Source organism: Jaculus jaculus, chromosome 4 (assembly GCF_020740685.1).
Source record: "Jaculus jaculus isolate mJacJac1 chromosome 4, mJacJac1.mat.Y.cur, whole genome shotgun sequence".
NCBI classification, from domain to species: Eukaryota; Metazoa; Chordata; class Mammalia; order Rodentia; family Dipodidae; genus Jaculus; species Jaculus jaculus.
Window position 1 is genome coordinate 4,150,555 of NC_059105.1, and position 15,395 is coordinate 4,165,949.

Sequence of the window (15,395 nt, forward strand, 5' to 3'; positions counted from 1 at the left end):
CCATTCTAATAACTAAATAACTCAAACAGAATGGAAATTGAAAAAGAAAAGAACATAAAGATAAGAGATTTAGCATAAATACTGTATGTAGTAATGAATGAATTTTTAGATGTATCTGAAGCAGATATAATCTAAAAAGATATAATTTAAAGAAATATGTGGAAAACATATAAAAGAAGTATGGATACTTTAATAGAAAAATTTCAATTTTACACATAAACTACAATAATAAAGCTTTTTTAGTCCTCTAACAGAGTCTAGTGAGAATACCTAATACTCACAATGCTATAATAATTCCCAACTGTAACTTTTCATTGACATATCCAGTTTTGCAGTATCCAACAGGAGGCATGAAAGTATTCATAGCATATGCATAGTTCTTGGGGAACATGTTTTGAGTAACACACATTCGGAAACTGGGGGATGATTTTTCTTGCAGACTGTTAGATTCATGCCAAGAAGCTACCAGGCCATGCTCCAGGGGTAAAGTATTCCAGAAGTGGCTTGGAGGACACTCTGCAGCCAGTGCTAAGCCACAGAAAGGAGCAAGCGCACCGCGACAGAAGGAAGACCCGTGCTCGCACCCACCCTGGATGGGGTGCGCAGGCCCGAGAGGGAGAGCAGTCTTTGGCACTACGCTCAGGGCCCATTTCCTTACCTCCTGTTTTCCAGGAAGTAGTCATATGCTTTAGAGTTGCGTGATGGCATCACCCTTGACTTACCTTCATCTTTGTGAAGCAGAGTTACCTGGCTGGAAGATGACTCCCTGTGTAAACTGCTTGTTGTGTAAGTATGGAGTTCTGAGTTCGAATCCCCAGTGCTCAAGTAAAAATTCCAGGTGTGGTGGCATGTGCTTGTCACTCAGAGCTTGGGAGACAGAGACTGGTTGATTCCCAGAAGTTGCTGGCTGGTGGTTTAGCTGAATCTATGAGCTTTAGGTTCAGTGAGAGACTGTCTCAGAAAATAAGGGGGAAAGATATTGAGGGAGGCCCCTAACACCAGCCTTTGGTTATGCACACACATGCATATTCACCTGCATTCTCATGCATGTGCCCCTGTCACGACTGATAGGAATAATAATACAATGTACATCCAGTGTGTGGAGTTCAGTTTCTGGAACATTCTGCTATTAGATAAAACTTTGTTCTTGTTATAATACATCTGCCAAAGATGCCAGGGATGTGATCTAGTCATCTACTAACTATCCAGGTGCCTGGACACCTGGTTAATCTCTCAAATATTGGGCTGGATTACATGGTCACCTCCACCAGCTTTACAAGGTTACTTCTGAGACCGTTCTGTCTGGTCTGGCGCCAAGACCTGAGAGACTTGGAGCCAGTCTTACTTCCTGTGAACCCTAGCTCTGTTTCAGCAATGCAACTTGGGCAGAGTCGTTAGCCCTCCATTCCTCCCTTTCTTCACTGATCACATGGGGTAACAAGGGTCTATTCTAAGGGAGATAGTACTTCATAGACCAGCAGAGTGGCTGGCAAGGAGGAGTTCAGTAAAAGTGGTTCTTGCTAATATGATCCTAAAACAGGCAGAACCACACTGTCACAGGTTTATTTTTCACATTGGCAAAGATGTTAGAAATATAGTAACCACATGCAATAAACAGCATTGTACATGTACATCATAATTTGTGCTGAGAAATTCACTTCTAATATTTTACAGTAAATGACTTGCTACTAAGTAGCTTGAGAATTTTGAATAATCCTAATGTACTTTGAGTTTTTGGTACAAAAATAAGGTGACTGTTCTTAAAGCTCTTTCATTGTACTTTTACATCATGGCTGGAGAGAGGGGATGTGCATGTGGGGTAGCAGTAAGGGGCAAGGGTGACAAAATCATTTGGGAGAATAGGAAAAGGTTTGTTAGTGAAAAGCCAGGTGGAATTCTCCGGAAGTGGGATTGTGTACTTGGAATATGCCAGTCCCAGGAAGACTTGCTGGAACAGATGCTCCCCCGTCAGCTGCGCGGCACACGTGCTCTCAGCACCTGAACAGTCACGGCTGCGCGGAGCCTGCTGTAAGTGCTCTGCCTCACAATGACGCATGAGGCAGATGACGTCACACCAGCAACCAGGAACTCCAGGGTCTTCTAATCCCGCTCAGTTTGCACTGCTCCCTTCTTCCACTTGCCCATTATACTTGGTGTTGGCGATTCCCAAGGGCAGCTCACATGCTTCATTCTAAAAATAGATTTGAGTAATGGTGGGTAAATCAGAAGCAGTCAGAGGGCTTAAAGAATCCCATTAGTGTTATTGATGTACCACATTATATGCTTTTAATAGGATCATTAGCCAAAGGAAGGAATAATAAAAATTTAAAGCTAGAACAAAGCTTATAGGTAAACTAATCCAAATCATTTATTTTAGATGAGTAAAATGAGACTGAGAGAGGTTAAGTGATTTTTCTCAAAGTCACTCAGAGGCTTCGTGTTAGGGCTGGAGCTGGCACACTCTCCTGGACTCTGAACACGTTGCTGTCTCTGTCTGAAGTCCTTAAGCCTCTTGTGCTTCATGAAGACATCACCGAATACTGGTTGTCTAGGGAGCAAGAGATGTTTAGGAGGTTTATTAGCTTATGTGAAAAATACCGCAAGAAAGATCAAGGACTTTCTGGTCATACATTGTTGCCATTATTAAATATTAATGAGCTTTTGGGTGGTGGTGGGAAAATTTATGGTGTGACATGATGAATATCAGCCTTGGAGCTTAATACTTAAAAGCTCAATAACTCACCAGAGGCCAAAACCATAGAAACATTGCCATCTATAGCCTTTAATTCAGCATGGTGTTCTAAAATCTGACTTTCAGTTGTATTGAAAAATTGCACATGAAGGTGGAGGATTAAGAAAACACGCATACACTACCTTACTGTAGGTAGCCACAGAAAGCGCGGGCAGCTCTCAGCAGTCGGCCTGTAACCATTTCGATGGCAACAAGGAGAACCCAAAGCACAGCTAATTAATGTGCTGTCAGTGGGAGAGAAAGTGATCTTACATAAAAATATTTAAAGTGTTAGAAATGCATGAAGCATTGCATGCGCTCACAGATGTAGTGATGCTGAGGTTTTCATCTCTGGTGAGCTCTGGGACCATAATGAAGCCTAGGTCTGCCTGATTGTGCAGTATAAGCTCTGATCTGCTAACAAGCTGTAGTGGCTAGAGAAATCCAAGACACAATAAAAGTCATCTGTAGACCATTCTCTGGAGATGGCCATTATGACAGTTTGGTAGATTTCCTTCTTTTTTCCCCAAAATATTTTTATTTTCTTATTTGCAAGCAGAGATAGAGAGGAAAGAGAGAGATAGCATGGGTGTTCCAGGGCCTCCAGCCATTGCAAATGAACTCCAGATGCGTACATCAGTGTGCACTTGGCTTTACATGGGTACTTGGGAATCAAATCTGGGTTTTAGGCTTTGCAGGCAAGCATCTTAACCACTGATCCATCTTTTCAGCCAGATTCCCTTCTTTGGATATTTAAAAATATTTTATTTATTTATTTGTTTGTTTATTTATCAGAGAGAGAGAGATAGAAAGGCAGACAGAGAGAAAGAGAGAATGGGTGTGCTAGGGCCTCTCGGTGCTGCAAACAAACTCCAGATGCATGTGCCACCTTGTGTATCTGGCTCATGTGGATCCTGGGAAATCAAACCTTGGTCATCTCTCCAGCCCTCTTCTCCTCCTCCTCCTCCTCCTTCTTCTTTTTTTTGAAGTAGGGTCTCATTCTAGCCCAGGCTGACCTGAAATTCACTGAGTAGTCTCAGGGTGGCCTTGAACTCATGGTGATCCTCCTACCTCTGCCTCCTGAGTGCTGGGATTAAAGACATGTGCCACCATGCCTGGCTTCTCCAAACCTCTTTTGATAGTTTTTTTTCCTTGACTGTAAAATTACTTTTGCTGTCTCTTCCTGTATCATTATCCTATTCCATCAATTTATGCTTTATTTCTATTACACATGTTTTTTTCAAAGTTGTAGATAAGAAAAACCATAGATGAAAGCCAGGGAATACATGTGTGCACACACACACACGTGTGCTTGCAAGTGTGTTGGTAGTAGGGGATCTGTAGACAATGACCATCTGTGAAGGCCTAGACATTTTGCAGGTGCTTTTTTACCAGTACTTCTGACTCTGGGAAGGAACAAGCTTTCAAGGCATTCAGTAAGAATACATTTTACATCATGTCACGCTACAGGCAATGCACACATTCACACACACAACCAAAAAAAGCTTCATGAAATGTTTATTTATTTATTTCAGAGAGAGAAGAAAGAAAGAAAAGAAAGAAAGAAACAAAGAAAGAAAGAAAGAAAGAAAGAAAGAAAGAAAGAAAGAAGGAAAGAAAGAAAGAAAGGGCATGCCAGGGCCTCCAGCCACTGTAAATGAATTTCAGATGCTTGCGTCCCCTTGTGGGTACTAGGGAATCAAACCTGGGTCCTCAGGCTTCACAGGCAAGCACCTTAACCACTAACCCACCTCTCCAGCCCAAATATTTATTATTTTTTAAGTTGATGTAATTTTTTGTAGCATTAAACACGGTTAACTAAGATGTCACACCCTGTCACAGGTTGTAATCTCAGTGTTAGGGTTAGTAGAGAAACTCAAGTGCGCTCATAGAAGCAGGTGGATGACAGACACATGTCCATTTCGTGTGTTTCTTTCCTGACTTACCAGTCAAACCTGCCACACACAGTTCTCCTAGCCACCACCATCAGGATGCATTTCTGAGTTTATCTGAGAATATATGGTATGTTCTATAATTCTTAACCTTTTCTTCACATTGGTATAAGTTTGGATTTAGCTATTACAGATAAAAACGAACACGATTTGGAAAAAAAAAAAACACTTTGGAAAAATATTAGAGGTTAGCATTCTGGAGCTGTTTGTCCGTGGACTAGTTACCCCGAAGTGCGCGGTGACGTCTGCACTAGGGTGTCCCCTCCGCGACTCGGAGCGGCTATTCCATCTACCTCGTCCCTGTTCTGCAGAGAGCACACACCTACCTTTCACACAGAGAATACACAGTAAGAGAGAAGATCAGGGTTCAAAAAACAATGTAAAACTTTTTATTTATTTGAAAGAGACAGAGAGGAAAGAGGAGAGAGAGGGGGAAAAAAGGGGGCACTCCAGGACCTCTACCCACTGCAAACAAACTGCAGACCCATGTACCACCATGTGCATCAGGCTTATGTGGGTTCTGGGGAATTGAACTTTGCTCCTTAGGCTTCACAGGCAAGTGTCTTAACCACTAAGGCATTTCTTCAGCCTGAATATAAAACTTGTACCACTAAAGAAATTTGGGTCATTGATGGCTGCATGTGTCAGTGGTCCCCTAAGATGAACTAGAACTCAGACTGCTATGTTGTCACGTGCTGTAGTTTCCACGCATCTGTGGAGATGCAGGAATAAGCCTACTGTGCCCAGTCATGTAACAGTTGTGATTAGTAATGCAGTAATGTGTGCAGTGCATAGTGCTTGACAGAAATAGTAATACATGATTATGGCACTGGCTTCTGAACTTATTACATTTTTTAAATCATTGTTTTAGAGCGTACTACTGATAAAATGTATACCAAAGTATTCCGTGTGGTACCAATCACAGCATCACGCAGCTTCTTTGACTTAGCTGTCTGGAGGTCATGCTGAGTGGCAGACTTAGACCATGTAGGTTTGGGAAAGATGTTTGTGCTGCTGCAAAACTGCTAACTACGCATTTTAGGACCACAATCCGCCTTCAAAGTAATGCTTGACTTAGTGTGAATTATTTCTCTGCTTCTTTACTTGTCCAGATGCCTAGAAAGAAATATGTCAAGATGCTAAATGAAGAGCACCTTTTTCTAAACTATATTATATGACATGATTATTTTCTCCTTGGTGATATTCTGTATATTACAATATCCAAAAGCCAACATGTGCAAACTTTTATAATTGAATCCTTTTAATGCTGGACCAATTGGAGTCATTAGACAGGAACTTCCTCAGGGAAGAATCATAACTTTGGCAAGCCAGTTTCCCATGGCTGAGGGAAAAGCCCTCAGGTAGAAGGACTCAGCTGGGAACTGTCAACAGCCAATATCGGTGGCTGAAGGTAATGATGTGGCTCAGCATCACCACATTCTGTTCCTTGTCTGTTCATAGAGCCCCTCTTCACTTTAGGGAGCGGCACCTCAATTTTTGTACAAGCTTATAGAAGAGAGGCCAGTGAGATTAACTACAGCTCCAGTGTACCTCAAGCCAAGGCCAGTGGTTCCTGTCATCTCCCTCCCTTACTGCCTTCTCTGTTTCCCACTTGGCATCAGCTGGAGACCCAGCAGGTCTTATGGGTTCCCTCATGACTCAGGCCATCGGCCTTACCATCTGACAGCAGAGCCTCCCTTAGCCACCGCTGCTGTTTTCACTTCAGCAGTTGGGGAGGGTGTTCTAAGAGATTTTCCAGCATACCACATGGGTGCATCCTTCCTTGCCACCTTGTGAAAGAGTTGCCCTGCCTCTTCTTGGAAAAGTGGGGGACTCCTTCCCTTGTTTGCTAACGTCTTGGTAATGGACTCAGAATACCTCAGCATAGGTATCATTCAATTTTTTAAAAAGCTTTCAGAAAACAAACTTCTAAAAGTATTTCTGTTTATTTGTTTGCAAAGAGAGAGAGAGAGAGAGAGAGAGAGAGAGAGAGGATATGAATGAGAATGGGCATCTGCCAGGGATTCTTGTTACTATAAACAAATTCCAGATGCATGTGTTTCTTTGTGCATCTGGGGTACTGGGGAATCAAACACAGGCTGGCAGGCTTTGCAAGCATCACCTTCAACTGCTGAACCATCTCCCCAGCACAGAAAATGAACTTTTTAAATGTATGATTTATATAGTATTAGCTGAAAATGTCTCAAATCCATTAAGTTGATGTTTTGATTCATGACCGCTGTAATCAAGAGAAGGCAACTTTATCACCCCAGAAAGCTCCTCTTCTGTGTACTGTACATTTTGCTGTCACTATGACTGCACATAAGTTTTGCCTTTTTGGAGTTTATTTATTTATTTATATTTCTTTTTATGAGAAAGAGGACACGCTAGGGCCTCCAGCCACTGCAATGGAACTCCAGGCACGTGTGCTGCCTTGTGTGCATGCAAGACCTTGTGCTTGTACCACCTTGTGTATCTGGCTTACTTGGGACCTGAGAAGTCAAACATGGGTTCTTAGGCATCACAGGCCTTAACTGCTAAGCCATCTCTACAACCTTTCTTTTTGGAATTTAACAGTAATTGGATTATACAATGCATAGGCTTCTTTTGATCAACGCAGTTACGTGTGTGTGTGTGTGTGTGTGTGTGTGTGCATGGACATGCTTGGGCTTCTCTTTATACCTTGCATGAGACAAGGTCTCCCTTACTGTCTTTGCTGAGGCATGTGTGCTGGTCTTGTTGGCCTGTGAGCTTCTGGATTCCTCTGGTCTGTCTCCATTGGCATAGGAGCAGTGGGATTATAGACAAATGTGCCACTTTAAATTTGGCTGTCATTGGGTCCCAGGGGATTGAACTTGGCCTGGCAGCCTTGTAAGCAAATGACTTTAGCCACTTAATCATCTCAAGACAGCCCCTCAAGACAGTATTTTTTTTTAATTTTTAATTTTATTTTTTAAGAGAGAAGGGGGGAGAGAATTGGTGCACCAGGGCCTCCAGCCACTGCAACTGAACTCCAGATGCATGATGCATGTGAACCCTTGAGCACATGTGTGTGATCTTGCACTGAGTCACCTTGTATGCATGGCTTACATGGGAACTGGAGAGTTGAACATGGATCCTCAGGCTTCGTAGGCAAGCACCTTAACCAGTAAGCTATCTCTCCAGCCCTCAACACGGTATTTTTAAGTAATTCGTGTTGGTACATATGTTAGTAATTTTTCTCTTTTACTGCTGAAAAGTATTCCATTGGAATGATATACCAGTATATGTTCAGTCACTTACCTATTGATTCATATTTGGGTGGACTCCAGTTTGGCTTGTGATGAATAAAGTTGCTATAAACAGGGATCTGTGTGGGCATATGCTCCTATTTTTCCTTGGTAAACACCTAGAAGTGGGATTGCTAGGTCAGATGATAAGCATATGTTCAACTTTACAAGAAGCCACCAAGCTATTTTCTGAAATGGCTGTGGCATTTATATTCTCAACACTAATGCCATAATATCCCAGACAGCCCACACTTTCCTCCCCTAGATACTGAAGGGATAAGGTTAGATAACTGACTCAAGGTGTCTTCTCTAAGAATGTTTTATATCCCTCTTCTCATGCTTCTGTTGTATACAACTACTTTGAGATGCTGACATTTATTATTGAAATGTTTAATTTATTTGATCTACAGGATATTTAGCACTATATATGTTTATATACATTTAATTTCTAAATATTTGTGAGTATTCTAAAACATATCTTTGTTACTTATTTCTGAGTCAGTTTTGCTGTGGTCAGAGAGCATATTCTGTATGAGTTCAGTTCTTTTAAAGTTACTCACACTTGTGTGACAGAGTGCTATTTAGTCTGTATTGGTGTTTTCTTCCAAAGAATGGACATTCTGAAGCTGTATGTAGTGTTCTATAAAATCAGTGAAACTAAAATAGTTATCTTGAGGAATATGATACATTTGTCATAAGTGAAAAGGAAACATTTCTCTTGCTAGAGAGGTGGGCCATGCTTTGGGATTTGGAGCATGTCAGAGGACCTGGGAACTCTCGGTTTTCAAGGACACTGGACTGTGCTCCCAAGCTCCAGGGCCTCACTCCTTTCCAGCTGGGGTCTTGAACTTGACCTGTTGCTTCCTGGAGAGGTAGGTTCATTCTCAGGAGCCCCACTGTCTGTGCAGTGAACCCTGGACTGACCCTCGGCTTTCCATATCATCTGTGTGCAGGGGAGGAGAGGCTCCACTTGTTTGTTGCTGTTGTGACTGGTTTTTGGTCTGTATTTTCCAAGACTCACTATGTAGCCCAGGCTGGCCTCAAACCTTTGATCCTCTGTCTCAGCCTCTCAATTGCTAGGATTACCAGTGTGCGTCACCACACCAGGCTGTCTGTGCTTTGAAGACACAGCCTGGCTTTTATGTCTCACCATAATCACCAGCAGCATTCCTTTGTCTTTCTCCAACACATCCATAGCACTCAGCAGTAACAGCAGATTCTGTATCCATATAATTACTATTTCTGCAGTCTCTGATGCCTGAGACATTGCACCCGTCAGCATATCGCTGCCATTCCTGATCCATCTCACGTCCCCACTTGTGAAGGTTTTCACAGTTGCTCTCACACTGCTTCCAAAGACGATCAGCACTTCACCTAACGCTATCCGGTGGGTGGTCTGGCTCCCAAACCTCCACATACTGTAAGCAAGTGAGGCATGGAGAAAAGAAGTTGTCCCCTAAGCTGGCTCATCCAGTTGGAGGCTAGAGCAGGGTCGGCCCTCCACTATGTTTTCTATAAAGGCCTCTGCTCCCCCAAACCACCAATATTTACAAGTGGACTCTATCAGTGGAGGGAGCTTGACAGTGGGCAGGCCGTCACCCTTTGGCTGATGGCATCCTAAGGACTCATTTGTAGGCCACAGACTCAGCGGCTTCTCACACTCCTGATGCTAAGACAAAGCTTGGTGTTGGACAGGCTCTTCACCATTACACACTGTAGGGCTAGGAGCCGGCGCTGAGTGTTGTCCAGCCTTCTAGAGGCTTCTGATGACTTCTGGCTCCTTTGTTCTCTGCTCTTTGCAGCCTGACCAATGAAAGCGGAACACGGAGCGCTGCATGTGGGGCCTACTCTACCTGCAGCCCAGGGCATTCTGTAGGTGCAGATTAACTCCCTCCAAAGCCTTGCCTGAACCACTCCTTCCTGTTTTCATGTAGGAACAACCTCGCAAAGAAAGGACAAGGAGAGTAGGCAGGCCAGGGCTGTCCGGGTCAGCTGCACAGGTCATGCATTGCAGGTCAGCGCACAGATGTTTGGAACCAGACAAAGGTTAGTGGAGGTCAGGAAGCATTTTTTTTCTTATGTTGGAGATTTTTTTTTTTTTCCAGACAACCTCATTTCTACAAGTTGTACCCAGCACATTTCCTATAGGTTTTAGAATAAATAATTCTTGGCTTTGATAATGGAAGTGAGAAGAGAGAAAAAAATAGAAGCAAAGAGAGATTGGGTTTTTTTTTTGTATGTGAAATCAGCTCAGATGGAGAAGTGATGAGATAGGAGGACAGAACAGATAGCGCTTCACACAAGTCCCCGTGAAGATGTATTGGGGATCACTGGGTCAGGAGCAGGACAGAGAGAGAAACGGGCCTGCAGGGAACAGTGGCTGCACAGAATTGCCCCTTCCTGAGCCAACCCCTGGGAACCACAGAGGGAGGGTATTTTGGCTTGCTCATGCGTTAAAGGATCAGTCCCCGGCTGGTGTGCTATTGAGAAGTGATTGGCCCATGAGGGGGGCTGACATTATGCATTGATAAATCTATTGATGGCTTTATAACTGAATGGGAGGCTAGGAGGTGGGGCCTACTGAGAGGAAGTAGGTCACTGGGGCAGTGCCTGTCAAGGGCATAACCTATCCCTGGCTCCTTTTGAGTCCTGGTTGCAGGACGTGAGCAGCCTCTTCCCCCACATGCTCCGCCTTGGCTCAAGCCTAAAGCAGTGGAGCCAGGTACCAGTGAAGTGAACCTCTGGGGTCATAAGCCCAAGAAAACCTTTCCTCCTGTAAGTGGCAGTGTGGGTGAGGGGTGCTGGGAGAGGAGGAGGAAGCCAAAGAGAGGAAGCAACTCTTTCTGCTGGAGTCCGCAGACTTTAACTGTTGACAGTTCTCTTACCTTGGTTGCTAGGAAGTGTTGAGAAGGGCGTGAGGCTTCACGGGAAAGACGGACGTGTCTTCGTGATGCTGTCTCCGTTGGCTGACTACCGCAGCTCCCCAGTCTTCCTATGGTGGGTGCGTTGTGGTGAAAGGCTGTCTCCTGCGCCGTGAGTCGGGCTTGTCTCCCTGGGCAGTGCTTCTTCTGCACACCCTGGGAGTCGCCTGTGTGACCGCTGTCTCACGGCCGAGCCAGGTCTTCTAAGGGGAGCAGGTTCACAGGTCTGGCTGTGGGTGCCCTTCTTGGTTCCCATCATAAAGAGGCAGAGGCGAGTCTGGGGATGGTCATGGGTCTGAAAAGGGTCAGCAGAGATGCCAGGTCTTTTGAGGCTCACGCTTAAAAGTTCCTGGTGTCATATATCTAGCATTTACTAGCCGCCCAGGTCACATGCTCCGCACCGACTGAAGGAGCGAGACAGACTTCACCTCGTGATGACAGAAACAGGCAAGTCTCAGCGCCGTCTTTGGGAGTGATTTCTCAGATGTCTGAGCTGGCGAGGGGACGAGAAGCCGTGAGTAGCAGAGTCACGCATGGCCCTCAGCTCAACAGTCCGACGCCCTTCATTTTGAAGTCACATTTGAAAAAGAGGGATGGTGAAAACTCCCTCTTGAGGAAAGAAAAGGGCCATCTTAACATCTCAATAAACTCCTCTTCACTAACGTGGGCATCAAAACCCCTGGCTTAGCCGTGCCGGCGTGGTGGTGCACGTCTTTAAGCCCGCACTTGAAAGGCAGAGGTAGGAGGAGTGCCTTGAGTTCAAGGGCACCCTGACACTACAGAGTGAATTCCAGGTCAGCCTGGACTAGAACAAGACCCTACCTCGAAAAGCCAACAACAACAACAACAACAACAACAACAAACAATGATAAAAGCTCCACAGTCTTTGTCAGTGCGTGGGGGTTTAAATGCCTCAATGAACTTTATATTGCTCATCTACAGCGGTTCTGCGATTGTGAAATAAGGCTAATAATGTTATAAGGACTTCTTTTAGCTACTTACTTGGCTAAACATACAACTTTAATGAATATTGCTGGCTGGCTACTTACTTCGGAATTGTAAGTAAGCTTTTATATGGCCTATCACTTTTGTGTAAGAAACTGATTCAAATGATTGAATTCCATAAATCTTCCAAGTGGAAATTACAGCCCCAGGAAGCAAGGGAGACTACACAAGGACTTGACTCCTCCAATAAGAAAGAGGGCGAGAAACATAATTCGGGCTAAAACTGATGCTCTCTGTATTCCCACCATGGGGCTGCTCCCAGTAATCACAACTACTGGGAGATATTCTTTTTCTTTTTGTAGATGAAATATGTGAGATTCAGATCAATGATGTGTGAAAACCTATCATCAAGGTAAACATAGGGCCATGATTCAACCTGAGGCTTCCCGTTGTCTTTACTGCTTTCCAATATTTATTTTGCCATATATTATTTATGTATTAAAATAATGCACATTTCAACCCGCTTTATAGAACATATTACTAACATTTTCCCCTAGTGGATCTACTTCACAATCATCCTCCTGTAATGGCTGCATAGTCTTTTGTATGTTGGATCATAATTTGATTCACCATTTGCCTCATGTGAACATCTTACATGGCTTATCCTAGGGTTTAGAGCCATGAGTTAGATTAAATCAGGCTTAATAAAAATTCTAAGGAGGGGCTGGAGAGATGGCTTAGTGGTTAAGCGCTTGCCTGTGAAGCTTAAGGACCCCGGTTCGAGGCTCGGTTCCCCAGGTCCCACGTTAGCCAGATGCACAAGGGGGCGCACGCATCTGGAGTTCGTTTGCAGAGGCTGGAAGCCCTGGCGTGCCCATTCTCTCTCTCTCCCTCTGTCTGTCTTTCTCTCTGTGTCTGTCACTCTCAAATAAATAAATAAATAAATAAAATTAAAAAAAAATTCTAAGGAGGTTGTAATTATTCTTGTGGGCCAAATATTGTGTCTAACTCATCCTGGTCTTGCCATTCCTTTCTGTTTCCTTTTCCTTTTCCTTGAAACGCCATTTGCTAACAAGACTAGACCAGCTTGGGTAGCTGCAGAGTTGGGGCATGAAGTTATGCCCATCCTCCTGTGTCTAGGGCTTCTGCTCTTGGACCCCAGCTCCTCCTGCCTCCTTCAGGACAGGCTTCTTGCTCTTTAGCCTACCTGTTTCTCAGTAAGGTGGCATTTCCTGAATCACCAGGAGGAGGGAGCTTTAGTGTCTCTCAGACATGCTGGGGAGAGACCCAAGTGCATGGCCCACCTCTGGCCAGTAGATGTCTCTATTTCATTCACCCACCACTGCAGGTTTTTTCTTGAATGGGAAAACATAGGAACAAAACCAAAGGGTCTCTTTTGTCACTTTCCACCAGTCTTCACCTGACCCTTCTCCAACTCCTTTCACCTACTTTCCTGTTTCCCTGCATACAGGAAGTTGGAAGGAGTGTGATTGGAGTTTAAATAAACCACATCTGTCTACAAAGTGGGGAATGGTGTCTGAAAGCAATCTCCCAGAGCCAAGCCTTTTTTAAGTAATACAGCGCGCTCGCAACTCGAAGCTGTATTCCTGAGTCATAACAATTAATTACATTCGGAGGTGAGAAGGCAGGATATAACGCTGTAACGCGATTCGAATTTAGTCCCTTATCTTATCCCACTGCTATTTAAAACAAAATCACTTTTCCACGCAAGCATCTGCAATGAAGGCTGCTTTCAAAGCTTGTCTAAAGACATCCCTGGCAACACAATATTCCGGTTTTAGCTGCCTGAAGAGTTTCATATGTTTGGATTTTCTACGTTTTTTGTGTAATAAGTGCATCTTTTTATTTTGGGAACCTATAAGAGAGAGTATGGGGCTGAGACAGTCTATTTTCATCAAGACTTTTCTAGGTGTGGTAAGTGTGCCAGATGAGGCAGTTATTAGCAAAGGAAAGAAAAAAATAGCTTAAAGTAGGGACTGCACCAGCAAGCGTAGGAGTCACATTTCCACTCAGAACTCAGGCAGCCACATGTCATGGGGAGGGGCTGATGGGAACCTGTGTAGAGTGAGAAGCCGGTACAGAGTGGAGAGTCCAGTGAACAGAGGCCCCCGTGGATGTTCAGGGAGACAAAGGCCAGCCTGTGGCCGCTCGGTGGCTTTGCTAGTGACTCTGGGAACACTGAGGTCCTGAGCTTGTCTGGGGTAAGTTTGTCACTTAGTGACTTAGAGGCCCAAAAGGAGCTGCGTGGAGCCCAGACGCATGGCCAAGAGCCTTAGCCCATGTGACTCTGCACACCTCGGGAGATGGGGCTCTTATCCGGGGAGATGATGGGACTCCTACCTGGGGAAATAATGGGCTCTTACCATGGGAATTGTTGGCAGATGTGGGGAGTTGAGTGCTGGATTCTGGAGTGCTCTGTTCTCTGGAAATCACTGCTGGGTAAGGAAGAGATAGCTCCTCTCAGGCCAAGGCCTCGCTTTGACATGGCACCAGTCCCCAGAAGCCGGGCTGTGGGATGTCTTAGAGATGCCCGCAGGGCTCTGGTTCTACGCGCCGTGCGTGTTCTCCACCTTTCTCTCCACGTGTTCTGTCCCCGCATGCAATCCTCTCACACTCTTCCTCAGCCCTCCAGACCCAGCTTCCCATCCCTGCCCCATCGAGCTCTCAACTCTGGGGGTTCTTCTCCGTGGCGTGCCAGCGTCAAGAGCTTCCACCCGGTGTTTGATGAGTGTGCATTCTCCTAGCCACTCACTGGCTTTGAGACCTGGACAAGTGACCCAGATGTCACCCACATGGTGGGGATGTTAGCATTTATGTTGCTGAGGTGTCCCCAGAGCATGGAGAGAACAGGTCTGCATAGGCAAGGCAATTCCTTGGGCTGGTTAGCGCTGGCTACTCGGGAACCTCCAGGCCTCGGAGGCGAGTGTGGCTCCCTGTGAGTTCTTGGAGCACCTGGCAGATCTGGGACGCACGTCTGCGGGGGGAGGGGGCTCTGACGTCCCCTCCTCGCCCGTTAAGACCCCTAGTGCTCTGCCCCTGGCACACTGCCCGCCTCATGCCAAGGCCTCATCTTCAGGACTTTCTGCAGGTTCCTCCAGGACCCTGCCTGAGGTGGGAGGTGTTCTTTCTTCCTCCTTTGCGCATCAGTCCTATCTGACTTTCTCCCTAATGTTTATCACCCCAGCCCGAGCTCTTTCTGGAGTTTTCTGCCTAAGGCAGTCCCCTTGATGCAGGCTCAGGAGTGGGCTGCACGCTCCTCTCCACTCCTATCCTGGAAGCCCAGCATAGGGATGGCGCATCATCGAGGCTCAGACAAGTCCAAGGACCGGTGTCTTTGCCTGGCCCCGTGCAGACTGGTCAGCAGCGCTTCAGGGAGCCCTGCTGAAGGCCAGCCTGGCACCCCGAGTGCGAGTGGTCACTTTGTGTCCTCTGTCCCCCCCTCCCCGATCCTGTCTCAGCGGGGCTGGGGGAGGCTCTGGCCTACGCGCTGGTTCCTGGCCAGGGTCTGGGGGTGCTCACTCCGGCCCCCGCGGCTCGCCTAGCTGGGGACGCCCCG

At 45.5% G+C, this 15,395-nt stretch overlaps 1 protein-coding gene and 1 long non-coding RNA gene across 2 annotated transcripts in view; one reads left to right on the forward strand and one right to left on the reverse strand.

Annotated features, from left to right (window-relative positions):
• Positions 1–229: 229 nt before the first annotated feature.
• Positions 230–15,338, reverse strand: LOC123460110. Its single transcript, XR_006636789.1, has 3 exons — positions 14,203–15,338; positions 2,394–2,548; positions 230–2,191 (listed from the first exon to the last, which is right to left on the reverse strand). It is a non-coding gene; the product is annotated as an uncharacterized LOC123460110 (long non-coding RNA).
• Pid1 (phosphotyrosine interaction domain containing 1) overlaps positions 13,954–15,395 on the forward strand; it is a 258,068-nt gene continuing 256,626 nt past the window's right edge. The window contains exon 1 of the mRNA XM_045147429.1: positions 13,954–14,040. Within this exon, the coding sequence (XP_045003364.1) occupies positions 13,954–14,040 (87 nt within the window). The remainder of the gene's footprint in view (positions 14,041–15,395) is intronic.